The sequence below is a fragment of the Apteryx mantelli genome, chromosome 1 (genome assembly GCF_036417845.1).
Source record: "Apteryx mantelli isolate bAptMan1 chromosome 1, bAptMan1.hap1, whole genome shotgun sequence".
NCBI lineage: Eukaryota > Metazoa > Chordata > Aves > Apterygiformes > Apterygidae > Apteryx > Apteryx mantelli.
The window spans coordinates 3,851,652-3,867,327 of NC_089978.1; the positions used below are offsets into that span (position 1 = coordinate 3,851,652).

The 15,676-nt window shown below is 45.1% G+C and overlaps 1 protein-coding gene across 1 annotated transcript in view; it reads right to left on the reverse strand.

The window, feature by feature from the left end:
• Nucleotides 1-9,553: 9,553 nt before the first annotated feature.
• Nucleotides 9,554-15,676, reverse strand: part of MAP6 (microtubule associated protein 6) — a 51,687-nt gene continuing 45,564 nt past the window's right edge. The window contains exon 4 of the mRNA XM_067289603.1: nt 9,554-9,832. Within this exon, the coding sequence (XP_067145704.1) occupies nt 9,763-9,832 (70 nt within the window). The 3' untranslated portion in view covers nt 9,554-9,762. The remainder of the gene's footprint in view (nt 9,833-15,676) is intronic.

Below are 15,676 nucleotides of genomic sequence, written 5' to 3' on the forward strand. Positions count from 1 at the left end.
TTAATTCAAGTCACCGATGAAGAAACTAAGAGCTGCTTTTTTTCTCTGTGTTTAATGGTTGACCTGGGATACAACTGTCACATGCAATTCCATTAGCTGGGTGGCTGCAGTCCCTTGCAGAGATGTAGGGATCACCCAGACTTCAGCTGGGCATAAAGGCCCATGAACTGCTCCAGGACTGGGGTCATCTGGATGGCCAGATGACGAGCGAGTAGCGTGACGCCAGACTGACAAGAAATGCTCTGATTCTGCTGGAGGGGGATTCCCTGGGAGTGCAAATTCTAGCAGCGAGACTGGTTTTGTGGCTATTGCACCTGCATCTAGGGATGGTCAGCTTCAGTGATGGAGCTCTACTCTCTTGATGTCCTGTTAGGGACAGAGGAAGTCACTGATTTGCTATACTGGATTAAACTAGCCATCTCTCCAGCATCCTGGTGCTAATGGGGCCAGTACTGGAGGAATCAGAGAAGAGGTAGCAAAAACACTTACAGAATAACTCTGAACCTTATTCTTACCACTGGGAGAGCATGGGCTAATGGAAGGTCTGGAGTCTCCTTCAGAGGATAAACTTGTTGAAACCTGCCCAATTTTATATCCTCTTAAGGCCAGGCCCAGTGTGTACTTAATAAAGATCACATGCCCTTTATAAGCTGGAGTTTTCCTGCACTTCCAGCCACCATGTTTTGCAGCAATACAGTCAGAAGGTGATGGAGCTGTGGGTCATGGTGGAGACAGACAGAAAGCAGCATTTTGTTAGTGTATTTAACTCTCAGAATCAGCACAGTTAGCAGTCAAGTTTCCATGCAGAGCAATTTTAATGAGTCGAAGAAGTTCAGAACCTCAGGGTTCAAGTTTTGTAATGGAGACACCAACTCAATCATAAAGATATTGGTAAATAAACAATGGCCAAGTCCAGTAACAAGCAGCCTCCCACAAAAATAATCAATGAATGCACCAGGCTGGATGCTTCTGCCAGTACAGAGATGTAATCCACCTCTCTCTGCAGTCTAGTGTATCTGTAGGCACTTTACGGCAATCTTTCCCAACGTGTCAAGCTGTAGAGACAGATTTTTCTCCAGCGATGCTGCTCACCTCATGGGGGTATCTGAATCATCCTAGATGACCTCACTGCAGGAGAAGGCTGTGCAGACTCCTTTGACCATGTGTAGTGTGAATTGACTTCAATGTCTGAAGCATCCAAGGCTGGATGCTCACGTGCTGTAGATGAGCAGGCCTCTGTTGAACTTCAAGGGACTGTGGAGAGGGTCTTCTTCTCTCACCCTTTCAATCTGAAATCCAAATAGCTAGGCAGAGAACATGGGATTTCATATGTAACAAACAAGAAGTGGGTTTTCCTCATCCCCACCCTCCACCACAGAAATCTAGCATCCCATTTGTCTTTTGTTTTAAGCAAAGGGCATGAGAGATTTCAGTATCAGAGAAACAGGAATTTTCAAGCTGGAAGAGATGTTATTGCCTCTCTTTTCCATTATCAATCCTTTAATGATTGATACCTGTCATTTCGGAGGAAACTGGGGGGAAAACAATCTAGAAAGGACATTCCAAGAATAGTCTATCATGAAGGGAAGTGGCTTTCTGACTTCTACTTGAAGTCTTTAAGAACAGTCCTTAAAAAAAGACAAAGACTATTCTAATTAAAGCTAGAGCACGTATTTTCATGTCCATAATGATGTTTGGGGGTCCTTCTAATGTTTAGACTCCAAAGTCTATCTGGAAAAAGTGGTGGACGCCCTGGAGTGTGTGGATTCATAAGGAGCACCAAGTTCTTCCCAACCTGCTTAGTCATGCTTTGAAACAAAGCTTCAGTTTAACCTTTTCCTTGTGCTTTTCACTGGAGAATTCAGCATGTCATTTTCATTATGCCTACACAAATTAAGACAAATGAAAATGCTACTGAAGGAATTATGAATAATGTATGTGTGTCTAAACAGAAGCAGCAAATCCATCAGTCATTCATTTCTGAGCTGTTGGGTTGCATTTGGGAGGGAGGACAACTGTGCATTTCTAAAGACAAAAAGTAATTCTTGAGATAAGTTGTCTCATGACTAATGCTGGTCTAAGTTTCAGACATGCTACAGCTGTAAAATAGCAAAATTGTTAGGAAAAAAATACGAAATTCTCTGTACTTCAGCTTCTTATTTGCAAACAAGCCAAAAAAAAAAAAAAAAAAAGGATTTTGCCCTTCTGCAAGATCAGGGTAGATGGTCCAATATTGTGTTAACAGCTGCATGAACAGTCCTAGCATCACTTGGGGTTGGGGAGGGAGGTTTAAATTTGGACAAGAGGGATCTACACTTTGCTGTTATAACAAGTCTGCTTCCTCCACTTTGTGCAACAACTGGTACCAAAGCAAACCGCAGGTGAGATGTTGCTAGACCCACAAAGGAGCACTTTGCTTGTGCTTCTCCAGGCCACATGATGCTGATGGTCCCTACCGTCATGCCACCTGCATCCCCAGGTCACTGCCTGGAGAAGTGCCCAAGCCTGCTGTGCTGTCTCTCTCTTTCCACCTCCTTCTAGGGGAAGCCTGGACAGATCCTTTCAGGATGTTCCCAGTCACGCTAATTCCAAGTGAGGTTGGAAAAAAATGTCTGATGGAAGTCTAGAAGAAGAATTGGAATAAAACATGGCTTTGGGTCATGTTCTCAAGAGAGCTCAGCCCCTCCTGATTGCATCTAGTTACATACGGGGAATGGAGACCAGAGTCCATGGGTCAGCAGGAAAATGTGAGATAAAGGGATAGCGTGCATTGGACAAAGCGATTTAAATGCTTCACTAAGGACCATTTTCAAAACTTAGGAGTTTACATGTGACTAAAAGCAGTGGACTTAGCATTTGAGGACATGAAGAGATTTTAGCTCTGTTCATATGAATGGTTTATTTGACCCAGAGAAGACAATTCCATCTCTTTTCCATCCAACAAGCCATAAGGATTGTTAAAGTTTAAAGGGATTTCTGGAGAACATCCTTTTCCTCCTAAAATGCACCCATCTTGCCATGAGCTTTGTTAGTGTTTTATTAGTTTGCATTGTTTTGAGATGCTTTTTGTTTTGTTACTGCTTTGGGTTTTGTTTCCTGGATTGAATAGTTGGTTTATCATATTTCTGCTAGACATGAGTTAAAAATTGAGTTCTTTTTTCATAATCATGGCAATTTCTGCTGGACAATCATGGCTATCATAAGTGCCTTGTGTAATACATTCATGTTTAATATAAAAATAGCTCACCTTTGGAAAAATTGCTGTTCTGGGAGTTGTGATTTTGTAGATTTATGTCTCAGAAATATATATTCATCTTTTTTCCCTAAGAAATATAGGCAAGGAATAGTAAACCAGAAATGTGCTCCACAGAGCACAGAGGAAAATCAATTATGTTTCCTTGAGCTGTATTATTTAATGACTTCTATGAGGATTTAAATATTCAGATGATAAATGCTAAGGAACCAGGCATAAAAGAGGCATTCCTTTCACATTTACTTCCATGCAAAAGTATTCTCTTATATTTTTCTCTTCGGGCAATTTAGGAAATTATTTTTAAAGGACCCTTTATTTTTGCAGCTGTTGGGCTCAGCTGGATTGATAAATACCTTTGCTTCCATTTGCTAAAAGTAATGTGATTACAGAGGAAAGCTTAAAAAGATGACTGGAGAACAAAAGATGAAATCACAGAAAATAAGCCAATATCAATTTTAATTTAATTATTTTCATAACTCATGAATGTTGGACGTGTGAGATAAAAATTTTAAATACTTGGGGGTTTTTGGTCATTCTGCTATGAATGCAGTCCTCCTGAGGGATGGATCCAGCTGCAAAGCCTGGATCTGAGGTTAAGTTATTCCACTGGTCTGGATCCCTGGAATACGGCTGTTTGGTTTTATTGAATGTCAGGAAGGAACCAGCCGCACCATTTGGATCTAAGGCTTCACACCCCCAGGCCCCTCTGCTGCGTTAAGTCATCAGCACTGCTCCAAATCCAAGTTCCAAAACAATCTAACTAACTGTGCTATTTTACACCAGGATTTGGCTCTCACACTTTCTTGTCATGTCCTCTGAAGCTTAGGAGGACTTTGGCTGTACCTTGCATGTACTTGGCTGTGGTTATTGAACAGTGCATGTGCGTATTCAGTTCCTTAATTAACCCATCCATGTTGTGTGCTCAGGGCTGTTGTAAGTTGTTCTACTGTATGGAAATATAAGTTAGGACTAAAAGGTAGGATGTCGTGAGGATTTGCAGCCAACTGTAAGAGCATCTAGTAATGACCACGGTGGCTTGACAGTTAGTTCATGCTCTCCACAGCCCTCCCTTGCGACCTTGGGAAGAGCCCCTCAGATGTGACTAGTTCTCACTGCCTGCAGACGTGCAGTAGAGGCCTCAGTGCTTCTGAAGATCTAGGCTTGGGATGGCCTTCATCTGGCCAAGGGTAGGTATCTAGTGGTCAGTTTGGGCATCCTGTGCCATTTGGTGGGAAATGGTGTACAGACCATGCATAGACATCTAAATCTGAGCTATTCACCCCAAGCTCCCCTCACCGCTCACGGAGGGTAACAAGCGCTCCCAGGCTGTGACTTATCTCCTCCTACCGTAGACGCCTAACGTAGGACAGAAGAACCATATTTACAAGGTTTCTGTCTCTCTCTGCTGTCTCCTTGCTGAAAATGGGTGCTTGTTCTTTCCAGCAGACTCAGATGGTCTGATAAAAGAAAATACATCTCCTGGTCTTGCCTCATGAACATTCGTAGACCACCAGAGCTATATCAGCTCTCCTACCACTGTTAATTCACAATACGGTGAGGGCATAAGCCTCAGCTACATCTGATGACCTGATTTGGGCCACAGTGTTGAGGAGGTTTGCAGCTCAGGGAGGTAAGAGATTTAGCATCCTGAGATGTGATGCTATGACTCCATGGAAAGGTTGTTATTCTTGGTATTTTTGGTGGTCTGGATTCATGGCTGTCAGTTCAGAGCCAAAAGCTGCTAACCACCAGTGAGAATATCATGACTCAGTTCACTTGATTCCTGACATTTTCCACTATAGGCAAAGGAGAAGCAAGTCCATCCCTTTCAGTTCTGACCCAGATCCCAAACTATAGGGTCTTCTCAGCTATTTCAGCCCTCTCCTTCTGCTGAAATTTGTGGCTTCTCTTACATTAAAATTCCATCCGGGAATACTACCTTCCAGGCCACCTCTGTTCCATTACCTCGACATAGAAAAGCCATTTCAGGATGGCGGTTTCATTATACATCATTGATGGGGGATAAATTATTAAAGCTGATTCAGAAAAAATGAAAGATATTTTACACAGACAGGCGTCTTGACAGTAACCCAGATATGTCACAAAAACTGATTACCACCAAACAGGAAATCTTGCCCTTCACCAGAGCAAAGAGGGGTAAACTATGAAAGATGCATAAGGGTGGAAGGAGAAATTAAGTGACTGGAATGACAGAGTGGGTGATAAACAGATCAAGGCAAAGGGAGCAAAAGAGAAAAGACAGCGGAGGAAAGAGGGAGTGAATGGAGGTTAAATAATTCAGGTCAGGATTTTTAAGAGTCTTTTTAAGAGTCACCTAGGAATTTCGGGGCGGGGGAGGGGGGGAAACACACACACACAAATCTGTCCATTCATAACATTAGAAAGATCTATTGGATTTTCTTCAGCCAGACCCCCGCTGGTGTAAATCAGCAAGGAGTCAGTAGGGTTGGGTGTATTTACGCTCTCCTAAGAAAGACCCGCTTCACACCAAGGGCACTGTTGGTCTCAAATCCTATTTGAATCTCCCCTTGGTTCAGACTGCCAGGCAGGTTTGCTGATGCTCGATGGCTTTGTCTGGGAGCTCTCCCCAGCCACCGAGCTCCTTCAGTCGCTAACTCATTAAATGGAAATAACCTGTCACATTAGGAGTTTTGCAGCATTAATCGATGTTAATGCAGTCAGTGCCTCCAGCGGGCAAAGCTCCTCGCTCCGGGCACGCTTTTGCCTGAAAATCAGTGGAAGCCATCAAAAGTTGTGAAGCCTGGGACCTACAAAGGGTGAAATCCAGTTCAAAACACACTTCTGTGAATCTTCCTCTTCTTTTCCAATGTCATTCCTCCTCTCTTTAGGAGAGACGTTCTCACTGTCCCACTTTTTTTACCCAGCTCCTGAGGGGACAGAAAGTCCCTCCTGCCTTTATCTCCTTCCATTGTGTTTCATTTCTGGTCTGCAAATATTTCTTTTCCTATCTTGCTCTAATTTCGGGCGTCCCATGTTCCTCTTGTTTCAGCCTTGGCTGTGCTTGTGTGGAGGATTCCCTCCCTCAGCCTTGCAAACAGATTTGCACCATTGCTGATACACAGCACGGGCAAGGCTGTAATGATGTATAAAGCATGCTGCGGATGAAAGGAGTTATGTGAAATTCAGCTGCATTGAATTAATCTTGCTGGTGGGAGGATAATACCCATTAATCACGTCTATTGAAGTAATACCTCAGGATAAGCTAAAGACAGGCAGGGTGGTGAAAACAAGAAAGAGGGAAACTCACTGCCCCAAACACTTTGCAATCGAAAGTGAGGAGAAGGGTAGGAAATCATGTACAATACACTGGGTGGGCAATACGATGGCTGGTAATACAATTATTTGTGAGAGTGGGAGGAATTTTAATGGGAGGAATTATGTAGGGGAAGAAAGGCTAAATAGAAAGAGACATGAAAGGCAGCAGGAATCGGAGGGCAGCAGCTGATGACTTAGGGAGTAAGAGGAGGGGAATATTAGCAATGCAGAACAGAATCTGTGAGGATACAGAGATTTATTTGCATTTCTTAATAAACAGTAAATATTCCAGCTTGTGGCAAAGTAAAAAATTGGGAATGAGAAGGGGGAGATGCTGAGTTAAATCAGAAGAATGCATTTTTATATGAAAAAGAAAAAAATCACTTTGTTCAGTCTGAAATATTTTGCCCAGTTTGGTTTAAAAATGTGGTTATTTATGAGTTACATACATATTTTCTAAAGCACGCATCTTCTGCTTTGATCTGCATCAGTGGTGAAATCAACTCTGCTGTTTCAAAACCAGTCTCTGAAATTTCACATTCCTATTTTGGAAACATTTCCTCTCGGTTTTAATTGCAGTCTAATTTCACAGGTACTTTTAGTCCATCCAAACTCCAACTCCAGTTTTTGGGTCCATATGCAATGCAGACATTTTTAAAATATGCAGAGCACTGCACTTTCTAGTTTCTTGGACGCTTTTATTAGGGTGTGATTTTTATGAGATGGCTAAGCTAATCTAAGAGCTGGCAGCTGCCCAAATGCACGGTCCCACTTCTGTTCCTGCCCTGGACACTTATTCTTGCTCTCACCTTGTGCTGAGCTGGTTTGGGGAGCTGAACAGGCAGAAAACTAATCAGAGTTTTGCTGAATGATAGCATTGGGTTTTCTGCCAGCGCATCCCTCCTGAAGGCCAGGAGCGCATTTGTGCTAGTTTAAGGGAGGAGAAGGCTCTGCGGAGCAGTGAAAAGCAGAGCAAACTAAGCTGTCAGACCAAAACCATATCACACCTCCTCTACAGACTGGGCAGGAGTCTGTTTTCTTGATCCATAATGGCTCAGGAATGTGAGTAGGGCTATGGAAACCTACTGGGGAAAAAGCCTTTTTTCTTATTATTTCCCCCATGGATATCTGGGTTGCGATGAACAACTGCTTATAGAGAAGGTCCTTGGCAGACTGGATCTTCTCCTCATGAGCCTCTGATTCAGAGACAAGCCATTGGCCCCGAGATATCAGAGAAGCGACAGTCAGATGCCCACAAGGACCCACTTCGCTGGGGCACGGGCAGCTCCAGGTTCTGGAGCAAGACTCCTGCAGGCCACGAGTGTCTGGCTCTGGAGCTTTGGACTGGGCTCCTCTCTAATAATTGTGCAATCGTGGTAATTATACACACAAAAAAGTTAATTACTTAATCATGTGTAACAAGGACCCTTTAGCTACTAAGCTAGGCACAGACTCAGTCCAATTATTCACAGGCATGTAATCTACTTCCCTTTGTACTGAATATTTCATTAGTTACTATTCACATCTTCTCGGAGGTGCTTTGCAATGGTTCAGTGACTGGATTTGTTTTAATTTCTTCTTGGCTTGTGCAAACTCCGTCATTACAAATATTGCGCTGCATTTTATCCCTTTAACAAGAAGAGAAGATTCTTTCCACCCTTCCCATTGCCAAAGAGAAATCACTACATTGCAGTCACCAAAAGCTTGAGGGATTTTTTGGTTCCTACTTTGGCTTCAAGGTCCTTTGGGTGGGGCTCAGCTTTTTTGTCCTGCGTCTGTACAGCTCCTAGCACCCCTTGGATTCTGGCCATCACAAGGTGCCTTAGCAATGGTACAGTATGAATAACAAATGAAGGCAGTAACCAAGGGTCTCTGCAAGTGAAGGCGACTGAATCTTCTAAAAGATGCACTCATTTTAAAATGGGTCCAGCCATGGCTGGAATCACTCTTTATTTTCACCTGTATATATCGGGAATCTATGTATACAAGGAGTACATATATAGGAGGAGGGGATATATCAGGCCCATGGCCTTGCATTTTCACTTTGAAATACTTGGAACTTCTCCAGGCCCAAGGCAGTTTCCTTGTAAACTAGATCCGGAAAACCAGACCTTCTGGTTTTGGGTCCCACCACCATCATGCTGCATGGAAGCTGTCCAGCTCTCCCCAACTTGGTAAAGGAGCTGCCTTGTGTAATCAATTTGGGAGAGAAAAGCAGCTTTCTGCTTAGCATTAGCATTTGCTGAAAGTAAAGCAAATCCCTCTACTAAGTGTTACAATGCTTCAGACTAAACCTAGAAATATTTATTGGAGTGTGCTGGGATACTGCTTTGCTGGAACTGTAGTCCAGATGCCTCATGCCTGTGTCCGTCTACAGGGAACAGAGAGTAGGACTGGACTACATCTCCCGTAATGCGCTGCATACGTTGTATGGACATGGGACGCCTCCCTCAGAAAAGAGCATGGGGATATAAAACAATCAGACTAGCTAATCCCACGAATTAGCTGCATTTCTCCTGTGACATTTCCAGTTTGTATTTTACAATTTTTCAACCAAACATTTTTGAAAAATATGGAGGATAAATGCTAACTTTCCAGCAAGTTTTGGTGTCTTGCCCGGGATTTGCTTTAAGTGGCAGAACAAATTGACTGTTAAAGGCCTCAGAAAAAATGCCTGAGATGCTCTTAGCTACCATACAAAGACAAGGAGATCAGTTTCTTTGCCAAATGTTGCACAGGGCATTTTTAACTTGGTGACATCCAAATGTGTGTTCCTGATGGTGGTTAAGAACTTATAGTGCATTTAAACCTTCCAAGGATTTTGAAAAGAGCTGCTGATCCTATCAATTAGGCATCCAGGATAATCTCTGAAATCCAATATGATACTTCCATGAGTTATGGACATGAATCTGATCTCCCTGTTGCCAGTGTACACGAGAGAGACCATTGAAATCGGTGGCATTTCACAGCTATGAATAAAAGGGAGAATTGGACCCATTTTCTTTGTCTGACTTTACTGAATATAAATCAAGGCACAGTCATGTTAACTGCATCATACAGATCCTGGTGACAGTAACTTTCTCAGTGCTTGAGACAAGAGAAAATATTGTTCAACTCTGATCATCAGCTTTATTGTATGCCAGCCAGACGATACACATTTCATGCAGACTATACGTTTGTTCCAGCCGCCACTCAGAAGAAAATGCTTGACTTCATGTGCGTTGGTCCTGCTCTAAGGTACTTGGTTCTTGGTCTGTAGCACCAGTGGTTTTCTCAGGCGTTCTGTAAGCAGAGAAAGAGCATTATTGCAAAGCTGTCAGAGCAATCAGCTGGCACAAGACAGCAAAATGCATCTCCCGAGCTGAAATTTGCCCCGTGGCACTTGGCTCTGTGGAGTGCTCCCCATGCAGCCCATACATGTTGGTATGTTCTCAGGATGGCCAATGAGCCTGGTTCTGGTCCCCATAAGGAGCCGGTTCAAAACCCATGGAAGCCATGGGGCTGAAGTCCACAAAATTCGGAGGGCTGAAGTTCTTGACTTTTTCCTCAGTCCCTGGTTCATCTGGGACCAGGACCAGGCCCACCGGTCAGCTATGAAAAATGCTTGCCAATTGATTATAACCTGCATTGAAAGAGCACCTCACTGTAAAATTGTCTCAAAAAGAAGCAGTTTGTTTCCCTCAAGGCAGGTGGCGAATGCCCTACAACGCAGGAGAGCTGTGTCCTGCTGCTCAGGAAGTGCCCGGTGCCTACTAAAGCCACCGACAGGACAGAGAGCCCAGCTAACACATGCTGAGGTCTCACTCAAGAGCACCCCTCCTGCTCAGTGTCCCCAGGAGACACCAGGAGGCGATGGTGGAACCAAAGCATTGGATCCCTGTTGGGATCAGCTCTGGGGCTAGTTCTCTTCCTAGGGTAAACAGGCAGAGGTGCATCAGTGTAAGCACCACATTTCAATCGCTGAGGATCTAGCTTCACACGCTACAGGGAAACTACAACTCCTGTAGAGTAGATTTGGCCTAGGCTTGGGTGGGAGCACGAGAGGACAGGGCCCTGGAGTTTGGGTGGGTGCTCTTAGGAGGAGCTCTGGATGAGCGTTGGAGAGAAGGATGGGTCTTGTTGGAGTGCAGCAGAGACCAGGAAGGAAAGGTCTGTGGGTTGTGAAGGAAACCACCTTCACTAGGAGACAGAAAGAAAAGGAAGATCTCCGGGGCTGAGGAGAGAAGCGTGATGGATGGAGAGGGATCTGCAAGGCTGCAGAAAGCAGATGGAGAGGCAGGAGAAACCTGCTCAGCTTTAAAATGGCAGCTTTGTATGGCAATTGCATTAAGGGGCTGTGGAGATAACTTTCTTCCACCAGCCTGGCCTTGGCTTTGTGTTGGGAATGATTCCAGCTCAGAGCTTAAAGGACAGGAGGAAGGGAGAGTATGACAGCCTGACCAGGAGAAGAGATGCAAGTTACCATTTCCCTGGCTCGTAAAACAAGGGCAACCCAGACATGTGAGATTAACCTTCCTTGTTGAAAGGCTCGTGGGACAGGACAGTGTGGTCCTGGTCCTGCCAGGACTGCTTTTGCTCAAATACTCACCCTCATCCTGCCCTTTATGCTTATAGTGAAGAGAGATTTGCTTCCAGAAGCTGTTGGCAGAGGTCAGCAAGCTCTTTCCCCAGTGTCCCCAGTGATCACTGTGTAGGAGATAATTTGTGCAGAAGAACAACCGAGTCCTTCCTACCTACTGGTTCCTGTCCCTGGGAAGGAGGTGCACCCAGCACTGCAGGTTCAGGGGATTAGGGGAAAATGCAGGGCAGCTCCTCCCTGGAAATCTGTCCCACTGTCAGGTCAGAGCAGGTCCATACTTAAATGCACAGATGTCTGTCGAGACATGGCCCATTGCTTGGTTTCTGGAGAGGGCTGGAGATGCCTGCGTGTCCTCACCAGCAGAGACATGCCTAAGGGCACATGCACATGCACTCTGGGCAGGTCAGACCTACTCCAGATGCTGTGACCTCTCCAAGCAGGCCTCCATATCTAGTAAGGGATGATGCAGTACCTATGGGGTACTTAGGTCTTCCTGGGCACAGTGTGGACGTGATGCTCCCAAGTTGTAGGCAGGTCAAGACCAGACTAATTCCAGCAGTTCTCTGAGCTTGGTGTCCAATCCCGCTCTTGCTGCTGCTCTGCATCTCAGAACACTGAGTTTGAAAGCCAAAGTCTTTTCTCCCCGGAGCAACACAAACTGTTTGAAATCACGCTTCACCAACATTTCCCTTAGCCCCTGCTAAAATCATCAGGGGAATTAACCCTTTTCAGCAGCCTCAGTGCAGTACGTCGCTGTTGAGACAGCCATGAAAGCTGGTGCATATTTGTATGGTGGATACTTTCCAGTTTTAATCCGCAGGCTCTTTTCTTACGAGTGCGTGCATCTTTCAGCCACGTACTGCAGGCTGGCTAAGAGCCAGCCTCTTGGAGGAGAAAGAAGCTGTGTGCCATCCCCGTCCCCTGGCTTCCTCTTTGTTTGCATTTCACGAGAGACCAGGGTAAAGATAATTGTGTGATTGTCCTTCCCAGCAAAGCTCATTCAAAACCTGTTTTAAACTGGAGGGGGCGGGAGGGAGGTAATTACATTATTTTCCCCTGAAATTGGAAGCCAGGGACAAAGCAGCATTGCACAGCCTCTCACCAGGAAAGGACCAGCCCCAGCTGCCCCCTGCCAGAGCTGCCCAGCAAGATCTGACCGCCTGCAGCAGCACTGCGAGAAGTGAGGTGGGAGCATGCAGCATCTATTGCCTGGGCAATCGGAGGACTGAAAGGAAAGTCAGATCCTGAAGCATAACAAGTCTTAGCACATAAGTGGCAGTATAAGGAGTGAGTCTGTAGATCTTTGCACTCAAAAAGACTGTTGGTGGCAAATCGTCTTGATGAAACCCAGGTCTCAACTTGTGTGTAGGAGAGGTTATTATGTGGCGCGACAAGGCGTAAAACGGAGAACGGATGGATTGGAGGCGACAGATCATTACTCAGGTTATAGCTGAGAGAGGATTGTGAAAAGAGTCACGGTAAGAAATTCAGCAGGGGTTTGTTTTTCACAGACAGCATCTGGTGTCTTGAAATGACTGACTGATGCTCTGTGCATCATGAGCGCACGAAGCACAGCCTCCTCTTCTCTCGTCTTGGTGCGAAAGCAGGGAGCACACTGCTGATCCCAGTGCATACTCCACACATGCAACTGGTCATCCCAGTGCATACTCCAAGTATGCAACTCCAGTTCAGACTAACTAAACTTGCCTCTGATGGTAACAGGCCTCAGCAGTGTTTACTCTGTTCCTCACAGATGCGCCTCTGTGGATTTGGGATTCTGTTTTTTGGTGGCCTCATATCAAAACGTGGATGATAATGTTTACCCTTCTGTGCAAAATTATCTTAATTCAAAGCAGTTTAACTATTTGGGAGCTCCTATGAATCAGAATAGACAGAGCCAACTCCTGGCATAAGGAAAATAAAAAGTTGCCTTCAAGAGCAACTAGAAGCAGCAGAAATCTTCTAGTGGCTCAGGAAAAGCGACCCAGCCTTGGGTAGGCTCCTTAGCTTTGAAGTTCAGCACCAAAAGACCATTTTTCACAAAGAAACATGAGAAATCTGTCCTTTCTTTTCCATAAAATTCAAGTGAGGACATGGCTCTCCTCCTTGGAGGAACTGACCATCACAGTTAGGACCCTCACCCAGAAGGACAATTGCAAGTTCACATTCCTCAGAAGATATGAACGCATCGATTCCTTGGCAAATGCTTTAACAATTAAGTTATAGGACACGTTGAGTCACTTCCCTCTTCTGAATGCATTATTGCCCTTTGTGCACCAAAGTTTGCTTTCTGTGATAATAAAGACAGAAATAGAAGTCATCTTTGCCCTGGTAAATGGCCTTAACATTATACTCAAACACTATGCTCAGCTACATCCTTTAGAAAAGGCAACAGCATTAAAAAGTGGAAGCTGTACGTTATAGCTGTAGTCTTGTGCCTTCCAAAAAGAAGTGACAAATTAGTGCGTTCCCATGAGGTTGGCAAATGCAAGATTCAGTCTCCCTCAGGCAAATGAAGGCTTTCAGCCTGGTTCTGGATCTAGCACGCGGAGGGGTTGTTATCACTTGCATAGATTGGATATGTCCTGTAAATGTGCACCAGCTAGGGGCCAGCAAGGGCCTAAGAAGAAGAAAGTTTGGTGGTGAAATCTGACCTGACTTAGGCCTCAGATGAGCAACAAGCAGTTTAGCACTTCAGAACCTAAAAACTGTCCATCTGCTAAGCAGCAGATATACAAGCACTTAGAAGACTTTGCTAGATGATAAAAGACTTCAAGGCATCTCCAAGGTCAGCTAGGGACACCAGTGGCATGCAGGAATCTTGTCCTAAATATTACTGAGTCCCTAACACTCTGCATTTGAGATTTGGGGTGTTATTTTAGGCTGTTCTAGAGCTTTTTCACTCTTGGAGGCTAAAATAAGAGTTTGGAGGAGAAGGAGGCACCATGGAAGCACAGCAGGTGGGAGCAGGTTGTGGTGACACATGGAAAGGGATGAAAGCCTTTACCTACACTATGTGACCCTCTTTCCTACTTCTTTCCAGTATCTACACTCAAATTACTAGAGCCCAGAGATGTCAAGAACAACCCAGCAGCAGGTCTTGCTTGTCTTTGATGAAAACTCCAGGCTCCTCATTGAGGAGGACTGGCCTTCCCCATACATTTCCTGTCTTCTGTCTGCTCTTGCACACCCAAGAGCAGGCCCAGCATCACTGGAGGAAGCCCAAGGGATTGAGAGCTGTTTGATCCTCCTCCCAGGCTTGTCCACCAAACCTAAGGTCTCCAGACCTAACTTCTGCAAATGCCCCATGAAGGCAATGTGAGCTTAGCTGCTCATTCAGCATGGAAAGGAGTCTCCTTTGCTTTCTGGCAGAGTGGTGTTGCCCCCCCCTGCAGTGAGGGTCACAGTAATGGTAGAGAAACTGAGCTCATCCTGTCACTTCCATGTGAGTGTGGAGCAGCTGGGAAGAAGCATGGTCACCACGTACACTGATAGTGCCAACCAACACAGACCAAGCGAGCACTTTCAAGCAAAAAAATAGGACAAGAATGGCTGACAGTGAGCCAGGAAGGAGTAAGCACCCACCTGGGACTTGGTCAGTCAGAATTCAGTCCCTGCTGTACTCACAGGATGAAAGGACCGTGGGCAGGTCTAGTCCTAGCAAGGGATGGACATGTTCAGGGCACCTTCTCAACTTGAAGAAGTCTCCTGGGCATCCATCTCTGAAGTGTGTCCTGCTGCTAAGCCAGCTTCTGCGCCTTCCCCTCCGAGGTGCATCGGCTTGGATTTCCACTGACCCACTTCTGCTCATGTTTTCTGTACTGTACAAGGAAATGCAGATCTTTTAACGTCAGCTGCTTCCATTCTTGGCTACAAGATTTCTCCTTCATTCTCCTCAATTGCTGCATTTGTTCAGCCACTTGCCAGCCCAGGACATCTCTGCACGAAGCTGGAGAAAGGCCAGCCTTTTATCAGATGCACCAGAATTGCAAAGGACAGGAGGTCGTGTAGCTCTGAATGTGCTCAACTCCTACTTAGACAGCAAAGCTTGTCTCTGTGGCTGTAAGAAAGAAAGAAGGGTACTGGGGAACAAAAATAAGAGCAGAGCCATCCCAAAAGACTATAGATAGAGCTGTGGTAGCAAGACCAACTGCTGAACTGGCAATGAGGACAGACACACAATGCACTTGCGGACGGGACACGTAGCTACTGAAGCAATACAAAGAAAAGAGAGAGAGAAAGGACAGTCGATAGGTGAGGTATTGTTTATTCTAAACAGTGAGTGTTATAGCACAGTACAGGCAAAGAAAAGGCTTACAGTCCAAGACAGACAGGACCTGACATGAGACAGTAACTCAGGGATGATGGGAAAGAGAAGATTCCTGGTAGAACTGGCTTTTTAGGATGACCTTGTAGGAAAAGGTGATGAAGAGGGAGGAGGTGGGAGAAAGCAAATGGCTGGGAAAGGGGCTATTGGATGGACACTTGAAAGCTGGCAGGGAAGATGGAGGGAAAATGAATGATTTGGAAGGCCAGAAGGAATAGTG